Here is a 20,719-nt window from a genome sequence, read left to right on the forward strand (position 1 = left end):
TCCTTAATCCCAAAATAACATATTTGCCACTCTATATTTTACTATGGTATACGCGTTATATTCTTACCAAATATTTATATCATTCTCACTACAATTCGTAGTTTCCATCTAACAGTTGGTTTTCAAAAACACTAAGTTGTTTAAGAATAAAATGGTTGCCACCAATTTCATTGATTATTTGAATCCTCGTTACCTTAAACCTTAATCTAAAAATTAAATACCAACATTATTGATTTTATATAAGGAACATATATGTAGTGATATTGGAGATATTGTCCTAACGCTCAAGAAATTTATTTATTGGTAATTATAACCATTTCAAGAATACTTTTGCGGTAGACTGAAACTTGGAAGAAATTTCACATCCATGAACAGTGATGGTAGCATCGTAATATCCAGCAAAGCTAGTGACAATACAAAGGAACAGCGAGATTATAGATCGACTTAGATATCAGAATCGAAATCCAAATGCTTCTCAAACAGTATAGAACAAGATCACGATTAAACCTTAGAGGAGAACTCTTAGTATTCAAGACTTGGGCGGCAGACACCATTCAGTCCATCCAGAGGTAGGAAGAAGTAGCAATCAGCACAAAGAAAGAGTTCATCAGATGTCGTCTAATAAGACCACATAATTTAGGGGAATTAAGAGAACAAGACCAGAGCATTTTTTTTATGTTACACTGTACAAGGTATCCCAAGACATCTTCCCAGACATGGGCCTTACCGATAAACTGCGACCTCAATCAGTGCCCATGTTACACAAGCGGGTTGAAATTTTTGGTTTATTTGTCATCGATATCATCATCGTCGTCTTCTCCGAGTGCGGTGTCGTCCCCTATCCCATCGAGGAGGGAGTCCACATCTTCACCCAGCTCGATCAATCTGGAAGTCAGCTTTTCCACCTTGCTTTGCTCCTGGCCCAGGCAAACGAGCAGATCATTCAGTTCAGCTTCGCTCTCCTTCTCGGCTTCTTCTCTTGCCTCTGCTCTGATTGCTTCAACATCAGGATATGGGGAATCCCCACCTTTTCTTAATGCCTTCACCTCCACCTCGAGGTGGAAGTTGGACTGCTCCAGGCTATTGTAAGCGTCTGAAAGGCTTTTCAGGTCGGACTCCAGCTTCGTGGCCAAAGTTCTGTAGTTATTGGCTTCAGCCTCAATCTTAGCCTTCTCTAACTTGAGAATCTCTATGCGTCGTGATGCCTCTTGAAGATCTTGGCGAAGAGTCTCAGTCAAAACCCTCTCTTTGCCGCTGCCTGCATTCTGGGAAGGATTTGATGGAGTGCCACTCCCAGTCCTCACCAGTTCCTCAGCTAAGGTGGCATTCCGACCTAAGAGGTCCTTCAGAAATCATTTCCAGTTAAATGTTAGAGTTAAACTATCAAACCAAAGTATTGAAAAAATCAGAAACAAGTAAACTGTAAGGTTAGCACAGGAATATGGCCGCTTTTATAACTTTTCTCTATATGGAAGAGAAGAAATAAGAAAACACATTCGGATGCACTGACCTGCATCTCATTGCATTGTTTTTCTACAAAGTCTTTCAACCTCTTGATGTAATCCCCATCAGTCTCTTTATCCCTTTGCTCCAACTCAGCTGGCAATACTGTGACCTTGTTTTTTGTATTACTGAAGATCCCCAAAATGCTTTCTCTGATATCTGTTTCAAGCCTTTCAATAAATTTAATAAACATGGGGTCAAAACTTTCCACTATAACAGGATGCTCATGCTTCTGATTTGCATCATCATTATCAACCTCTTGGGCATCTGCCATACTAGCAGTGCTAGATCTTGAAAGTGGCTTGCGATGTTGGCCTAATGTGGCCAGATCTAGAAGACTTTTCCGCAACTCATCAAACTTCAAAAAGAATGAAGTTAACCCAACCTTTTGACTCAAAGAATCAGCCACAGAAAAGGCATCTCTATTGTTTTCACTGCTTTTATTGTAAAGAACACATTCTCCCAGGACAACAGCAGCCAAACCCTGCACGCATGCACTTGCATGTGGATTTGATACTAGATTTAAAAGATAGGTAAGATGTGCTGGTGCTTGCAAAAGGCAGTACACAGCATTTGGACATTCAGCAAGCCATGTGACAAGTAATCGGAGAATAAGGGGTTGGATGTATGAATCTCCTTGATATGTTTGATTGTTATCTTTGCCTGAGGCTGCAAGAGCCAAATTCTTCATGATGCGATGCAGGAGAGGCTCTGGTGAACCTAATGATGGGACTGGTGCCTCGAGCTCAACTCTTAAAACCTGAAAAGTTCTGAGAAGTACTTCAGGTTCCAGTTTATTTTTCAGATGAGAATGCTCATGCAGCAAAGAGTCCCAAAAGATCACAACAGCCAATTATATATTCAAAGGTAATGGGTAAAAAATGGAGAAGGAATTAAAACAACCAGCCATACTATTGTCAACAAACATACGCACCCGCTCCTTGCATTTAACATTGTCCTTCAGTATATGAGAAAGAACACTCGTAGCTTTGGAACACATCTGTAGTTAAAAATGATTAGTTAGACATTCACTATTTTTACGAATCTCAAGTTAGTGTATACAAATATCACATTAATATTAGATCACTAAAGTACTGCTTCAAAGGTTACTACATATCATGCAATAAAGTTGCCACAACAATTTTCTTTTGAAGGCTAGAACAGTAAGTTATCAACTAACTAAACTTTTGAAAGTTAAAGATCACAACCATCAAAAACCTAGAACTTCAGATTAACAAAAAAAAATCAATTATGTTTTATCAAATACATATGGCGAAAGAGTGACAAACAAAATTGATAAAGAACCATAACAAGTAAACAATAACATGCAGGGCATGCCCCTTTCGGCCACATTATAAGAATCAAATAGTTAGCAGTTATAAAAGACTTGAGAATTAAAGTTGCTAACTGCCAGAACCATGACTGAAGAAAATAGATATCGATAAACAGTGCAGTTAAAATCAAATTGGAAACTACAAAAAAGAACCAACAAGGATTCAAGATAAAGCATGAAATCAACCCTTTAGTATAAAAATCTTATTGTGGTCACCTTGTGATGCAATTGGTAAAAAGAAAAAATTGATCCTGGTTCTATTGAATATCTGGCAAATACAGAATAGAACTTCAAAGACTTAGAGATTAAAAATTTGTAAGCAATTTTATAATGGTGTGGCAAAGAGTGTGAAAAAGAGAAAAGGAAGAAGATGAGTAATTGAAGCAGAAGGCAACCACTTCCCTTGTCGTCAGGCTTCGCACATGGAGAATAACAAAAGAAAGAGGCATTAAGGAACGATATCTGTACCATCCACTCAATTGCTTCCAAGAGAAACACACACACACAGAGAGAGAGAGAGAGAGAGAGAGAGAGAGAGAGAGAGAGAAGTGTGCAGGAAAAAGAATCTAAATTTTCATTTTATATAAAAAGTATTAAAAACTTTCTTTTTTTTATTAAAAACTTAGAAGCAGAGATATATATACAATCATATTGGATCATTTTAGAGTGTGTCCTGTACCCACAATTTAAACATGGACTCTCTTAGACCATACACCTGTATCCACGACAGCTATGACAGACTAAAATCGATATTACACCTAACACTGATCATTGCCCAAGGTGGATGACCAGTGCTGCTGTTATTCTAAAACTTACATAATCTGGCTGGCTATGTTTCCATCTAAAAAATATGCTAGTAGCATATGACGGTAATAATTGAAAATGCACTAACAGCTGGTGAAACAACACAGAGAGGCTTCAACAATGGCAATTATATTAACAAGGTAACATTCATGTCAAGATGAAAGGAAATGTCAATAAGATGTGGTTGTTCTTAAGTTCCAAGAGTAACGGAACTAACCTCAAGATCTCCGCTAGCCCCATCTGATAGTAGAGCTTGTAAAAGCATACTGCCAAAAGAGCTTGTCAAAAGAAAATTGACTATGAAAAATGGATTGATTAGCAATTAGTAGTAAAAGATCATTAAAATCTTCATGGTGAATGCAAATAACAACCTTACAAAGCCGAAACTGGAAATACATCAGAACCATATTAACACAAAGACAAGAGAGGTTCTCTTCAACAGACCTTCCAAAAGGCATGCTACCACCAACTTCTGCAGTAGCATGATTTGAGCTTGGCTGAGGAGTCATTGTGGATGTCAACATTGCTTGACCATCAGAATTTTCCTGTTTCACATTTACAAAAATTTTGATGTAAAGAACTATCAAGATAAAAGATATAACCCAATATACATCAATTGTGCCAAATTATTGGTGGGTCTGGTCTTCATAGTCTAGAAAGGGAGAATAGAGAGAGAGTGTATGTGTCTGACACAGCAGAGATGAAAATTACTAGGACCATCATGATTCAATCTATCAGCCCTGCCAAGAGCACAGGCAATGCAGATGATTGCATGCAACATCACATTCTGATTTTTAACTGTGTCGCGTGTGTCCAATTTATAGTAGTAAACTTCATAACAGCACATAATTAAATATAAATTAACACATCATCTCCTGAAATAATAAAATGATGTATCACAAATACTGTTAGGTGGTGCTAATTTGCCAGAGCAGTGGGATGTCACACATAAGCAAGACTATCCTACAGCAAATAGTAAATAAGGGTGCACCAACCTAGGGTTACCTTCCTGTCCACCCCCTTGGTGCTGTAGTTCATCAGAAAGATCAAGTGACAAATATGGAGGGGCAAACAAATGGTCAAGCACAATAAATTTTTAGTATTTTGCATGCATATTGCAAGACAGTCTGTAAGACTTGAAAACAAGAATTGAACAAGAAGTTATTAGCACTGATTTATTAAATGGTTTGTCTTATTTTATAGATTGTGAGACTCCAATATTTTCTCTCAGAACTTTATGCCATCAATCTATAAAAGAAACTCACAGCAAGATAATCTACACTCTGTTCTATTTGATCGTACTCAAGATACTTTTTCATACAGCAAGAAAATCAATCATCACTATGACACACTGTACTAAATTTTTTTACATTAGATTTCTTAACTATGCAGAAGGCACTTGTGTATGAAACCAAGATTCCCAGGGTTGAAACACAAGAGCATGCCACTTATGTGGCAACACAAGTTAATACAGGCTTTAAACCAGGACAGAGGTACATTAGAACAAACATAGCGCATTGGCAGTGTCATGCCAATGGTATTTGTCTGGAGTGTTATTTCTCAGACTTAACGAAATTATGCATACCAATAAGACTGAAGCATAGAAGTACGGTGCATAATCAGAGGTTATGGCCTGGCTTCTTTTGAGTGGGCTTAGGTCTGTTTTTTTTTTCTTTTTCTGGCATGCATAGAACAAATTCGAGCTAGCTTTTTTACTCAAACCAGCCTCCCCAACAACCAGCTGAATGTCCCAACTATTTGAAGTCTTATGTGGATTTGCAAGTGATCTCTGCTTAAGAATGTTCACTAGTCAAACTAAAAGCAACCAAGTTTTTTTTTATTGTTTTTAACAAAGATTTCTTGGAGCTCCCTCTACCTGTCCTCACGCTACTAATCTTTAATAAATTCACCTCATCTAATTAAGATATCTATAGGCCTTTTCTCTTGTTTTGCCTTTGGGGGCTACAAAAAATTGTTCACAAATGTAACCATTTCTAATTCTATCTTTTATACCAACCCAACACATTCAACTCAACATCTCTATCTTAAACAATGGTAACACCTTCCTAACCGTCCAAATTTTCTTTTAATCTAAGAGGAATGTGACAATCTTTCTCGTAGGTGTTGTTCCTAATCATCCAATTGCTCCTTCAATGTAAGGAGAATGTGGCCTCCTTTAACTTTTTGAGTAATGTTTTCATTAATCACCCTTCCTGCTGAATAATATATCCAAGATATTAATTTTTTTCCACAAAATTTTCATCAATCTATGTTAAGTATACTCTCGATTTTTTGCAAAAATTTTCATCCATCATTAGAGTTATGCTTCATATATTCGGCTTTAGTCCTAGTAAAAATCAAATTCTTAGTGTCTAGTGTGTCTCAACCGCTTAGGTTTAGATTTAATCTCATCTGAACTCTCATCAATCAAATTTACACCCTAATATAGTTTATCTTCAATATCATTAGTAAGTTTATCCATAGTGGTTTTTAAGAAAATGAGGAAATCAGAATAGATCTAATATATACCTTTAACTATAGGGAACTTGAGAAATGCTCTTTGTATATGCCAAACATTGATGATAAACTCAATCATACACATCATCACACAATATAAGTATTAGATATCCCTTTCTAAAACTAAACTCATCGTAATAAATATTTTGAAAGTCAATAGATTTTTTTCTAGATCATTAAAATCATGTGGGATTTTTTCTTCACTATATTTTTCGTTAATTATATAAATGCATAGCCTTATAATTAATCTTCCAGATATAAAGCCAAAATATGTTCAGATTTACTTGTCTTGTGTCTTAATCTTCACTCAATCACCCTCTTTTAAACTTGTATGAAATGATTTATTAGCTTAAGAAATAACACTGGAAGACACCATGCCATTTATTATAAGGTTTCAAATAATCAAGTATCATGGAGCTTAAGGCCCAAAGGCAATCTTGTCAATTTGTTATAACTAGAATGTGACTAATTATAACTAACTAGTTTACACAAAAAAATTTATAAGGACTTCTGTGTTCTTGCTTCCTGAGAGAAGAAACATATCTAGTCTAAAATGGTATAAGCTATGGTGTACTTTCTATTATGAATACAATTCTCCAAGAGTGGGCATGGTACAAATTGTTTTTCTTTGACAAATCTCATACGACCCTCCAAGGGAAGACATGACAGAAATGTTTTCCATGTCAAAATTGTATATGACATTTTTCATTAAAAATGATAATTGGGACTTGTAGCTTTGTTGTTATATTGTCCATTAAAAATAATATCATATCAGACAATCACGAATTTTACATTTCTGAAGTCATAGCATAACTATTGAAATGTCTAAAACAATAATAAATTTCACATTAGTGAAGCCATAGCATAACTAATGAAATGCCAAAAACAAAGCTGCATGATTCTATGTTCTTGTAACATGAATTAATGAAAAGCACAGATCACAAGTCTTAACATTGTTTGTCTAATATAATAATAAAGATAGACAAGCACAAATATCAACTTGTTACAATTATAACATGGTTAGTTATCTAACATGCTACATAAATGGAAGATGCATGATCTTGCACACGCAAAGTAAATTATGAAAAATGCATAGCTAACAAGTCTTGCCATTGTTCATCTAAAAATAATAATCATATTAGATATCTAGACAGACATTATCTAGCTTGAAAATACAGGATACTTATTAATTATGATAAAATTTGTTGAAGTTCAGAAGTCAAGAAACAACCTCACAGAAGCATTTGAAAACATAATCAGCTGCTATGAATTCCTGCAATGTAGAGGTGCGCAAAATGATACGAAAAATGGCATTTAAGGCAGGTTCAAGATGAGGCTCTTCTCCAACTAATTTACTTCCAAGAATGTCAAGATTGTGAGAATGTTTCATAACCAAGTCCCCTATACAACGCAAAGCCTGAAAGTGAAGTTTGTATAAGATTAGAAGGCAAAAGCAAAAAAGAAACAAAGAAAACGAAAAATCAATCGGAGGTTCATAAAAAAAATGCTGACAAAGCTAAAGCACTAACAGTAAATTGATTGTACACACCTAAGAATGTAAGATATGCAGAACCTCAACTTTGATAAAAAGGGAATGCAAATTTAAAAATTAATAGACTCTATTTTTATACCAGGACTCACTCAGTGTGCTACACACCAAAACAAGATTACCAAACTAACAAGAAGATAACTGGCTTCATTTTCCTACCTTCTTTTTTCTCCATTTATTTTTCAGCGACCAAAAAGAGCCTCCGAAAGGAAGCAAACCATAGTTATGGATGTCAGTCTTGTGACTCTTGTCAAAAAGATTTCTTGATAATCTAAGAGGAATATGCTAATGTTGTTCTTCAAGAAAGAAGGGCAAGGCAATAGCATCTGATTCACATGAAAGGAAACGTCTAATCTAGAAGTAATTTGATCCACATAAACGAATTTGTTTTCTGGCCATATAATGGATAGCCTCTAGAATTTTAATATACTATTCTGAATTTAATGATCAAAGTCATTGATATCTTAATATACCAACAGCAGATGATAATATGACATTATGCCATAGTCCAACACAAGGAACGCTGTCTCATGTTGATAGGCCATATGAGTTGCTGGACGATTGCTTTCTAGATTTCTAGGGAAAGTTAACTATGGTCCCCTTAAAATTTTAAGGCATAAAATGATAAAAAAAATTCCTTAACCTCTTCCCTAAAACTTTTGAACACATCTTTTCAAAAAGTAAATTTCTCCATATCCCGGATCCTAACTTTTTAACATACCTGTTCAAAAATTACAAGTTCTAATCTTTCCTGAGTTTTAAGGCATAAAATGATTAAAAAAATTCCTTAACCTCTTCCCTAAAACTTTTGAACACATCTTTTCAAAAAGTAAATTTCTCCATATCCCGGATCCTAACTTTTTAACATACCTGTTCAAAAATTACAAGTTCTAATCTTTCCTGAGTTTTAGCACAAGAAATACTAAATAAACCAGCATCCAATTCCTTTCTAATAATCCAAATAATTTATATTCACATTCAATGAAACAGTCTCCACCACTTTTTGCCTTGCCAAGTTGTGCATCTGTGATGCATGAGAAATCCTAAAAGCAGAATTCAAGAACAAAACTATAGACCAGATCAAACCATCCAGAAAGGGATGCTAACACATACCGATTCATGTGTGGACCATTAAATATCAGCCAATACATTCCAGTATGAGGTGTTCTACGTGAAATTGCATTCCTTGGTATGAACTAATACTTCAATCACCATATAGCTAAAGATGGTCTTTAAAAGACTATTCGAATCAATTTAGTATGAAGCAGACAAGTTTATCGTGAGGGTCCATCTTCAAGTGAAAGAGCATAGACAAAAAGTTTCTCCTTGTAATTTAGTATCTTACCAAACAGCGCAATGCGACCGGAGCCCATTGACTTTCAACCCCCAGCAGTAAGAGATGGTCCAAGATTTTCTTCTGAAGTTGTTTTCAATTGATCGAAAAACAAATTTCACAATCAAGCTGAGAATGGAGATCAAATACAGCTTAAACGAATAGCGAAAAATTTATACCTGAGCTAATGCGGTTTGATTTGATAGTTTATTAGCATCTTTACCTGGCTCACTTGCTGAGCCTCCCATCAAAAGCAATCGAACTGTTTCCAGTGCACTGAGTAGATTTATCGTCTAACAGCAAGGCAGTTGTTTCAGAAAATAACAAAGTACATATTATAGTACATATAATGTCTTATAGATTTAAAAAACCCATATTCTATTTTATAATCACTATCCAAAATATCACAAAAACTTCCATTTTGGGAAAATAAAGACTCATACCTTCTGTTGAGTAAAATTGTAAGCACTACCTCTACGAAGCTTTAGTATAGATACTAAAGGATCAAATCCAATGGTCTCTTTCAGCAACATCTAAACCAAGTTTTTGACAGTTAAAAGATAGAAAGGCGGTTCAGAATTTGAAATTAGCAACTAAAAGTACAGTACCTGATTGGATGTACTATTACGAATAAGATTATTCAGCAATTCAAGACAATCCTGTTAAACAACTGAGATATTAATCAAAAACATATGGAATGAAATACTTATGGGTATGCTTACAGTCTACAGTATTATTTGCCAAGAAAAAAATAACTCAAGAGCATGATATCATTGTTTTTACCCAAGGTTTGGCATACCGTAATGTATCACCCGATATGGGTAGTATGTACCGGTACGATAGGGGACCAATGCGTGGACCACCCTATACTGAACAGTACACGTTACATGACCCCGTATCGAGCGATACGGGTGGGTTGAGATTGCTCTCTTTCAAACGATCAATTTGATTATTTGAACCATAGGAAAGGGTTTTTAAACTCTTTCCTCCCCCCTCTTTCAACCCATTTCACTCTCTCAATCTCTTCAAATCTCTTAAACTCTTTCTTAATCGCATCTCTCTTTCTCATAATTTTACTCAAACCCAACAAAGCTACGATTTGTGGATTGGATCAAATTTGAGAGGTTAATTTGAGAGGATTAAGAGGAAGAACACCCTGATCAAGAGATATGTATTCTCTTTCTATATTTTTATTGATTTATGAAATGACTAAGTCTATTCTATATGGTTAATGACTTAATGTCTAACATGTTGTTTGACATGTTTTTAATGGTAAAATAGTATAATTAAAAAGTAATTAAGATCTATAATGTTGTGATTAGTGTGTCTAATGATGATTTTTTTCAAAATTAGACACTTAATTGGTCAAATCTTTGTATTTCATGCATATTAAGGTGATTTAATTGTTTGTGATGGTATAATAGGTTTAATTAGATTTTAATTAAGTTTTTTTAATACTGTTAGTAATTTTAATGATGGCCTAATCAAAATTTTATTACAGTGAAAGAGGATTAGTTAGGGATTAATTAACTATGTTAATGATTTGATTAGTCTATTTAATTACAATGATATTGAAATTTGATCAATATTGGATCAATTAAATGTTTTTAATGTCTATTAGAGTGTTTGACATGTTTATAGTGGTGAAAGAGGAATAATTAGGAAATAATTAACTATGTTAATAGTGTGATTAATATAATTAATGATGATTTCATTGTAATTTGAACTATATTAGATCAAATTTACATATTTAATGCTTCTTAGGATGTTTGACATATTTATAGTGATAATATAGAGCTAATTAGGGTTTAATTAAGTTTGTTATTGCTATAATTAGTGTATTTAATGATAAACTTAATGATATTCAGTCAATTCTACGTATTTAATGTTGAATAGGTTGATTAACATGTTTATAGTGACGAAGTGGTGTTCATTATATATATTTGTACCTTGTTATTTTAATTTAGGGTTAATTGCAGCTTGCTTACTTGATTCAATCTTGGTAGGAACATGACACATAAGGAATAGGTACATAATGACACTTTGGATCATGCTCAAAAGATAGACGGGAACTTTCATCATTGACAATGTATTTATTGTTGCTACATTGGTAAGGGTGAAGGAATCACCCGAATGAAGATGCATTTGGCCAATGAGTATCTCGATGTTGAAAAATGCAAGAAAGTAACGACGAAAGTCCATAAATCATTTCAAGACAAGTTACAACAAGTACGAGAAGATACAATGAAAAAAAAAGGCAAGAGCTAAAGAAGAATGCTACAGGGTTACGTAGGAATCGATTTATGACGAATATGAGAGTCGTGGTAATGATATTAACCCGGATCTTAGACCTGGTATTTGTGCATCACTAGAGCATTAGTACACATACGAGAAAGTAATGCGGCATCGATGACCTGACTCACAATGGGAGTATGGTGGTAGCAGTGGGTCTGTGCCATAAGGAATCCAAAGGTCGACTAACATGAGGCAGCTAATTGCCCCCTCCCCCCCCCCCCAATTAGGTTGGTTCGATAGCATGATACAAGGTGGAATACGTGATTTTATGAGAGGACTTGGTAGGAGGTCAGCATTAGATATTATTGATATTGATCCACAAGCATATCCTCCACATACAGCGAAGCAAACATGAATTGACGATGCATGAAAGGGGAAAAGGGAAAAAATAGATAATTTTAAGCAGATGCGACAAAGCTAACAGGACATAGACACTTAGCAAAACTTATCATATCCATAGTTATCGTATTATAGAGAATCTTATGGCCAACAGCAGTACGGTGATAGTTGGTTATTCTTCTTCAAGCAACAATATGATGATCGATCTTATGATACAGAGCAATATATCCATGGCAAAAGTAAAAGTTCTGACATTCTCTATGCTTCACACCAATATATGCCATAATCATCCTTGCCTCAACAGTCACCTCGGACAAATGTGATTCACAACAATTAGACTACAACCATCACTACGTTGATGCACCAATGGCATACGATATATCAATATACTATGTCGTAGAATCAATTTCAGAATTGGGTCCGACAAATATATCAAATTGATATACAGATACAAAGGATCGATGACCCCGATCCACCGCCCGTGGAGTTTCGTCGTTCTTTTTTATGGCAGCACCAAGTATATCCATTGATTGATTACTTGGTTCATTTGAATCTTTAAGTTTAAGTTGTTTAAAAAATAATCTAACAATTCAAATTATTATTTTTGTATATAATTCAATATTAACGGAAGGATAATCCAGAACATATCGCAAAGCTACTCCTCAAGGTTCGAAATTTAGATTATTTTTGATAAAATTATACAATTTATATTTATTTCCAACTTTAAAACCTTAATCTATTTTTTTCTATTTTTAGAAAATTTTGGAGCTATTTTCGATAATTATACTATATTGTCGATGTGCCTTGCTATACCAATATACGATACGTCAGTATGCCTCAATATATATCGTACCGATAGCCAGTCGATACACCAGTATAGACCAGTAAGGCAAACCTTGGTTTTTACAAAAGAATTTGAATATTGAACAACTAATATATAAGCTACTAGGAGCAAAGAGAAATCATCACAATTCATGAGAGAACACATTCCAAGTGTATAAATGAAAAAATAAACACTAAGAGCAAAGAGAAATCATCTAGATGATCTATCAATCTAAATACATGCATATCTTTCCCAAAAAAAGTTTATGTGTCAAGGTTTTTAATTTTGAATGATACCGCCCGGTCTGCCAGTAGACAGGTACACAGACCGCCCGCTACCGGGCGGTACCGTCGATTGAGGTTGTTATCGTCCTAAATCAGGTGACGAGGGAGAAGAAAAAAGAGGGGTGACCGAGGGAGAAGAAAGAAGAGGGAGAAGGGGAAGAAAGAAAAGGGAGAAGAAGAGGAGAACCTATAGATCGGCGTCGCTCTCCCTCCTCGTCTGTCGGCGACTTCTCATCCGCATGGGGAGAATAACCCTCGACGTCGCGGGGAGAAGAGAGGCGACGCCTCAGTGATAACGGTTTTTTTTTACTTATATATATATATAAAGGCGAAGTCGTCGGGTTTTTCTACGACATCACCTCGATGACGTCGCCCCGCATGGGGAGAAGAGAGGTGACGTCACCTAGAAAACAATATATATATATATATATATATATATATATATATACACCGAATAGTATACCGAAATATACCGCTCGGTATACAATACCATAGCATACCGAACAAATCTCGAAACTCTAGTATGGTACGAAATTTCAATCCTTGCTATCTGTTTTATGATTTCTCCATCGCATGCATTTCTTCACCAAGAGAAGAGGCAATCTGCTTTGTCACAAATGCTTTCTCAGTAAAGTAAGTGATTATCCATCTAATGCGTGATGTACATGCTGAAATCTAGACCCATATAACTTGTCAAAGAGATCTTTTGAATAATAGAAGTTGCATAATAACATATTACCAATAGTCTGCAAAGTACGGATTTGAATTTACAATATACAAGAATACAGCTCTGAATGCTCAAAAAAAGGAAAGAATGAGACAGATAAAATTCAGAACATACAGTCATAATTCATCATATAATGCGCAAAGTACCTAGCTTCTTCAAATGCATTGGCAGAATAGCCAAATACAAATGTGCCAACTAATGACTTCATATGACCAGTCTACCATAACAAAACAGGAAAATCATAGCGAAAGAACTTGCTCACGTGCTATCCAATAAAAGCTTAGGAAGTTCAAGATGGCACAATTTGTATAGCACTATAGTAGTGGGACCAAGGCATTTACAAATCCAAGGATATTGTACACATAGCAACATTAACAGAACTAGAACTAGGGAAAAGGACATTGAAGTTGGGTGAATATAAGGGCAGAACTTGGTACAACGTTAAGGTTGCTCCTTTGCGACTTGGGTGCAAGTTACGGAAACAGCCTCTCTATAGAGTTAAAGCTAAATACATTGATCCTCCCCAAACCTCACAATGGCTAGTCTTGTGTACTGGGTACACCATTTTTAAGTTGAGTGAATATCCATGTTACTAACTTAAACTTCAATATTCTTATGGGAGATTGTAGCAAACCAAAAAAATTCATCTATCCTCTTCCGTGCACCAAAGAGGAATGGACTGAAAGATTACGTTATGAAGTACATTTAAAATGATTAATATCATAAATGGATGTTTAAATAATTACCTGCACAACCACACCTCCTTCTGAACCTCCTTCTTCTCTAATGATGCTAAATATCTTCTCAAATGCACCTTCGAACACCACAATTTTTTGAATCTCCTGAAGATCAAAAGCTCATTAAGAGAAGCTAGTAGCATACTTGGGAATCATAATTCAACTAATAAATCATCTGAGTGAAGATTTACCTCTGCCTCACGAGTTAAATAAGTAAGAAGAAGTAAGGCTTCATTTCTTATAACCTATCATAAAGACAGAACCATCATGTCAAAACAAAAAACAGTAAACGGAATTGGTTCAAAATGATACACATAATAGAGAGAATAACATATTTGAATGACCAATGTTCTAAAAAATAACACCATATGCAAGTGGTTGATATCCCACATAGCACATAGCAGGCATATATGCTATATATATTGACACATTGGAAATATATAACCAAATAAGCAAAGAACTTATGCATGGTATTAAGTTATACGATACATGCAGAGGAGTTATTGATTAAAATCCTATGAGCAATTTTATACTATTAAAATAATATATGAATAAATATAATAACACTAAGGAAGAAACCTAGACCGCATATGATGAACAAATACTTCAATTGATGTGGACACTCATATGCAGCTGCATATACATGGCAATGCAGATTGCTTCAGCAATAGCAGCTGCCTGCATCTGTGCAGCCACATATATGGCTGCATAGAGTGCATGCAGTAATACCACATACTGACCAACAAAGCAACAATATGCAATCACGTATGCAGCCACATAGACGACATTTTAGAACATTGTAACATAATGACACTTGCGAGTAATTTCCAATAAACATATGTGTCCAAGATAGAGTTCATACAAGATCAATGTATTTAGACTAGCCGAAACTTAAATAACAAGCACAAAAATGAAGGGCATGTGAGTTGTGAGAAATGGCAACCAAAAGAGCTAATTGCATATTGTAGTCATAGTCAAGTTGCATGCATCATATAGGGCCAAATAATAATTAATGTGGTTATATCTAAGGAAAAATTGTTTGTCAGAAAGAAATTTTATCCTAATATGTCATCTATGCTGTTTCTTGTATATGAGGTAACTACTTGAATAAGATCTTCAAATAAATACAAAATTGTTAAGCTATGAAAAGAAAAGAGAATACTGATTCAAAGTAAAATGTTGCCTATGATGTTGAATCTCAGTAATTATCGCCTTTTGCAAGATTTTAAATACTGCTAATGGAACCCTCCACTGGAATTTTATCACACAGGTATATTACAAAACACTCCAATTAAAAATACCAAACTTTGTTTATTATGTCAGTAAATACTAAACTATCTACTATGTTGGGACCCACAAACATAGTACATATATACCAAATATATGCCATTTTACCAAGACAGTTTGTACAGCATCCAACAAAATCTAGAACAATGATCCTAAAAATTGTGCATAATTTCATGTCAAAATGAAGGCACTACTACTATTAGTTTAGTAGTAGCTGTTGCTGCAACAACAGTAGCAGCAATTGTACAAATACTATTAACTTGGATTGAAATGGTGGAATTCTAACCTCACGATCCATAAGCATATCCATTAACCTAGTTATACCACGAGGAATGGAGAGAATTGCTTCCTGTAATCTGAGGCAATAAGCAAAACAACCTAAGATAAGAAATGTAACCTATGATCAACTCAAAAGGACATAAGAAAAAGATGACAGCAATTCAGTATGCATGAATACCTATTAGGTGAATGTGTAAGAAGTGCAGTTATAATCTGAAGTGTGTAATATCTAACATAAAAGTCATCTTCTGACTGCAAAAAAGAAGAAAAAGAGAAATTAAAATGTTATCAAAAAAATACTGCTAAACAAGAGGAAACACTTACCAACAAACTGAGAAGAAGAGAAATGCTCTCTGATTCTCGAGAAAGCAGATCAGAATTCACTAAAGCTGGCTGAACCTCATTTTTCAGCGCATGTGCAGTTTCTGTTGGAGTCAAGGCACTTACAATAGTTTCTAATGCACCTCTTATCAGTTCAACATCATCACGTTCTTCCTTTAAAACATTTAGAAGAACAGGAAATCCTGTTTAAATAAGGAACACAAATTAAAACTTATCTGAACAAGAAAACTTAATATATTACCAAACCAATACAAAGAAGGTACCTGTAGCCCCAAAAGACATCTGAGCTGCACGGCTTTCTGCAACAAGAGACTGAAGTTCAATCATAGCTGCTCGCCTATCTTCAGCTAGTACACCATTGCTTATACGATCGAGATATCGTTCGACGTAGCTATTAAAAAAATACAGCATTGATACATGATAAAAACTGAGAAGATATTCAAGAACCATTTACTAGAAGCAATGATCTTTCAGAATTTTAAGGCTGAGGCTTGAGACCATGGTAAGGATGCCCCTCGGCAACCTAGTTGTCAAGGGTTCAAGCCACAAAAATGACCTCTCCATTTATGAAGTTAAACTACATACATCAACATGTGCAATAGTGAAATTAATGGGGCTGTGATATCATAAGATAAGAAGAAATATTATCTTGTGTGCATGCTTAGTTTTAAAGATCAGTTACATAAATGATACCTAAAATCCCTCTCTCAAATCAAATTGAAGATAGCACAAATCCTGAGGGTAACAACTATATGTCACACAGATCCAACATGTGCATCAGAATGCTGAGTTAACTCCCAAGTTAATGAAGAAGTGTACATAAGTCAGTGGCAGAGAGCTGGCAATGTTCCATAACAAGTTATTTATCAAAGCTATCTTCTGCAGGAGAGTGTGCTTAAAAACAGTAGGATTACTGATTTCTGGCTTAAATATCATCTCGAGTGCATACCTAGTTTTAAAGATCATCAACATAAATGGTACCAAAAATCCCTTTCTCAAATCAGATTGAAGATAGTACAAATCCTGAGGGCAACAACTATATTTCACACAGATCCAACATGTGCATCAGAAATGCTGAGTTAACTCCCAAGTTAGTGGATAAGTGTACATATGTCAGTGACAGGGAGCTGGCGATGGTCCATGATGGGTTACTGATCAAAGTCCTCAGTCTACAAGAGACTGTGCGTAAAAACAGTAGGACTACTCAATCTTGTTTTAAGGCATCCACTAACCACAACCGGCCTTTTGCTAAAAACTCACCAAAAATTATCACAAAATTCTGCACAAGTTCAATCTGTCCTATCATTAAAGCCCTTCTGTAAGAAAAATGGTCCAGCACATCAGAATGGGATATCAAAATTATGCTGACCAATCTACAAAGGCTGAATCTGAGAACTGAAAGTAGCTTAACTTCAAGAATATCAGAATCAAACTGAGTGCTTGAATTAAAATTTTCATGAGCTTCTGAAGTCACAAGTTTTTGTTACATCAAAAACTCAATTATTCAAGATTCTTTCTTGCATTATCAAATTCCTAAGCAATAGCCAACAATTTTCCTTTCTTTTTTTTTCAAACAACATGAATTATCTTTTACATTAGTGAGCAAGATAATAATTGTCAACATATTAAAATATGTATTGCTCTGGCATGCATAAGTTGCAAATTGCTTCATCATATAGAGTATCAACTGAAGCAGTTAATTACCATAGATATGCTCAATTAGCATCAGTATTAAACAAAAAGGAATTGGGTGCAAACCATAAATTTGACTAATAAGTAAAGCATGCTTATACCTATCTTCATTTGAAGCAGAGTTCTCATTTCCAAAAACAAATCCACCAACACCCTGTATGCAAATTGTCATCACTTAGAAATAACAACAGGTTTACCTATAACTAAATCAATCAATATTGTTAGCCATTATAAGAGGTCAAGATAATTCAGCAAAGCTGAAAGAATATGAAACATTCAATTCATGTGCAAGTTATTCATGTCTATCAATATATCATTGTCAAGTATTTTGAGGTCAATTATGACGGTTTCCCATTAGTAAAATGTACATATGTACTAGGATTATCTGGATCTAGCATGAAAAGCCAACTTATCTTGGAAATCAAAGAGCATACAAGCACTCTAGATAAATTAACAAAATTTACCTATTAACTAGACAAATATATATTGTTAATTAATTACAAGAGATCAAGATAGTTTAACAAAACTGAGAGCACATAAAATAAAACACTCGAGTCACTGTGCAAGTCACCTTCATGTGCTTCAACAGATTGTTGTCAAGCAAATTGAGGTTAATTAAGACAGCTGTCGATTAGTAGATGTATATATGTAAGATTATCTAGACCTATCAAGAAATGCCAACTTATTTAGGTAATGAGCATATGAGCAACCTTGAGAGTTCTTCTTTCCACCTTTACCAATAATCATTAGCAAATACTACACTGACCAGGAAGAATTCTATAAAAATACAGTCCAAATTTCACGTAGATCCTCCTAAAGCTTAAATATTTAATACAAATAATGAATCATGACCAAAATAAAATTGATCAAGTATATTCCATAAGAAGAGAAATCTAACAGGAAAGGACTAATTATCATCAGGACAACTGCCTCAAACAATTCAATCCTCATTTGCTGTCAGGATACCTAAAAACTAGCAAAACCTAATATTGTTAATTCAATGTTGTTTTACCACATTAAATGCTAAAAAGTCATTTCACTTATATAAGATATAGCCTTCAAAGAAAAATCTTAAAAGGTCAAACTTAAAATAGATTTTTAAGCATCAGTATGAGTAAGCTCTTTAATGATAACATGAATGTGCTTTGACATATACAACTCAAAGTCAAAAAGAACCTATCAGTGCACTCCCAGTGAATTACAACTGATGTTAACCTATATAAACTGTAGTCACTCACCCTTTCTATTGCTTACTGGCTTGTGATTAGCATGACAAGGACAAGGTTCAAGACAACAACATTCCAGATGGTGAACATTACATGATAAGTTAACTTTATTACTTGATCAGTAATATACTCCATGCACTTCCATCTTAACGTAATTTAAGTAAAATACCTGAAATCGTAAGCAAATAGCATATGAGAAGAGTCCTAAATAATCATGTGAAAGCAAAATGTATATTGTGGAGCAAAAATGAGAACATGCTGATGAAGAATTCTAATGTGACTCTCATCGTCTTGGCCATTCTGTAGCATCACCGACTAATAATGGAATAGTGCCAGACAAGAGACTTCTAAAGTATTGCTACCTTTAGATCATTTCTCGAACATAATAAGAATAGAGCTCAAGCCAATAATCACCAATTATAAATACTCTATTGATCCCAAAGTTATAAAGCATGTAGATACCATTAGGAGTTGTAAGAGTTGTAATAGCATTTCTATTGAGGGGAACAGACTTTATCTTTCTTTTTCCTTTTTTCTTCTTTCTGATGAAATAGTATTCATTAAGTTTTCAGAGAAACAGCAACCCCTTCTGTTGCTAGATAACTACTCAAGGAAAAAAATATTAGTGAGATGAGGAAATTAGGAAATTAGAATCTGTTTCTCAGAATTCGATTGATATTGGAAGCATTACATATCATCTCCTACAATAAAAGGAAATTATTATTGCAGTGACTTCTCAGGGAACTTCCAGGAAGTCGTTTTTAAGCTTGTTTTTGCAGGTAATAGACATTTTGAGTTGAAGTGTAACATGTCCAATCAGTCAAACCTCACAAATGCACTAGCATAATGCTAGTTCATCCCTGCTGAAGTGTCAAAGCCTGTACATGTCATAAACTAAATTTTCCACTTTTAGTTGGCATTATGATAGTATTAATCTTTCTAGTAAAGGGAAATTTAGCAGTGGAAAGTAGGGAAAGGAGAAATAGGTCTCGTTGTTCAAGTCCATTAAAGCATTCACCTAAACCATAAAATATGTTTTCGGAAAACGAGAGGAAAGGAATTGCATCGTGCGCGAGAGATACCTGTGCAACGGCATTCAGATTGAGACGGCCCAACTTAAAATCCATCCCGAATTCCTTCAATCAGTCTAAGCAAGCTTCCTCCTGGCTGATACGACGTATCCTGGACAGCCACGCCCTAATCTTGATTTGAAAACGTTTCCAGCCAAGGGCGAGAAGAAGACAAACCCTAGAATAGATCAAACCGAACTCCGCGCGACCGATCCGAAAGGATGGAACTGAAACCACGAACACGACGACGAAGAACCGAATCAAGAAAAGAAAAGACGTGATCTTGGGTAGTGGAAGCGGACCACGGAGGAAACAAATAAAAGATTTCGATGCAATTGTTGTTGTTTTGGGGATCCAAACCTAAGATCGAGAAAATACTTCCGACGCAGAGGGGGGAGGAGGCAAGGACGAGGAACGGTCCCCTTCGAGGCAAGCAATCGGGCAAGCGTGTCCCGATGACGATGACGACGACGGCGACGGAGGAGGAGACGAGAGGACGATTCACATAACAGTTCACGTTTATGGGTTATTTTTATCATAAAATATAATTACTTTTGTACTCGTTGGTATGTTACCCGG

General features: G+C 35.1%; 1 protein-coding gene across 2 annotated transcripts; it reads right to left on the bottom strand.

Moving 5' to 3' along the window:
• Positions 1-586: 586 nt before the first annotated feature.
• On the bottom strand, positions 587-20,641 carry LOC103971838 (golgin candidate 6). 2 transcript variants are annotated; one of them, XM_009385972.3, is made up of 19 exons: positions 20,501-20,641; positions 20,153-20,367; positions 17,946-17,998; positions 16,416-16,543; positions 16,135-16,334; positions 15,989-16,062; positions 15,818-15,887; positions 14,436-14,489; positions 14,254-14,349; positions 9,648-9,698; positions 9,483-9,572; positions 9,219-9,332; positions 9,052-9,123; positions 7,389-7,574; positions 4,085-4,185; positions 3,858-3,906; positions 2,438-2,503; positions 1,511-2,263; positions 587-1,343 (listed from the first exon to the last, which is right to left on the bottom strand). In XM_009385972.3, the coding sequence occupies exons 2-19, from the start codon at positions 20,195-20,197 to the stop codon at positions 786-788; spliced, it is 2,760 nt and encodes a 919-aa protein (XP_009384247.2). In that variant the 5' UTR covers positions 20,198-20,367; positions 20,501-20,641; the 3' UTR covers positions 587-785. The 2 variants fall into 2 exon arrangements, with proteins under 2 accessions (XP_009384247.2, XP_064946615.1); XM_065090543.1 differs by having other exon boundaries at positions 3,858-3,918.
• Between the last annotated feature and the right edge of the window lie 78 nt (positions 20,642-20,719).

This window comes from Musa acuminata, chromosome BXJ1-11 (assembly GCF_036884655.1).
Source record: "Musa acuminata AAA Group cultivar baxijiao chromosome BXJ1-11, Cavendish_Baxijiao_AAA, whole genome shotgun sequence".
In the NCBI taxonomy this organism is placed as follows: domain Eukaryota; kingdom Viridiplantae; phylum Streptophyta; class Magnoliopsida; order Zingiberales; family Musaceae; genus Musa; species Musa acuminata.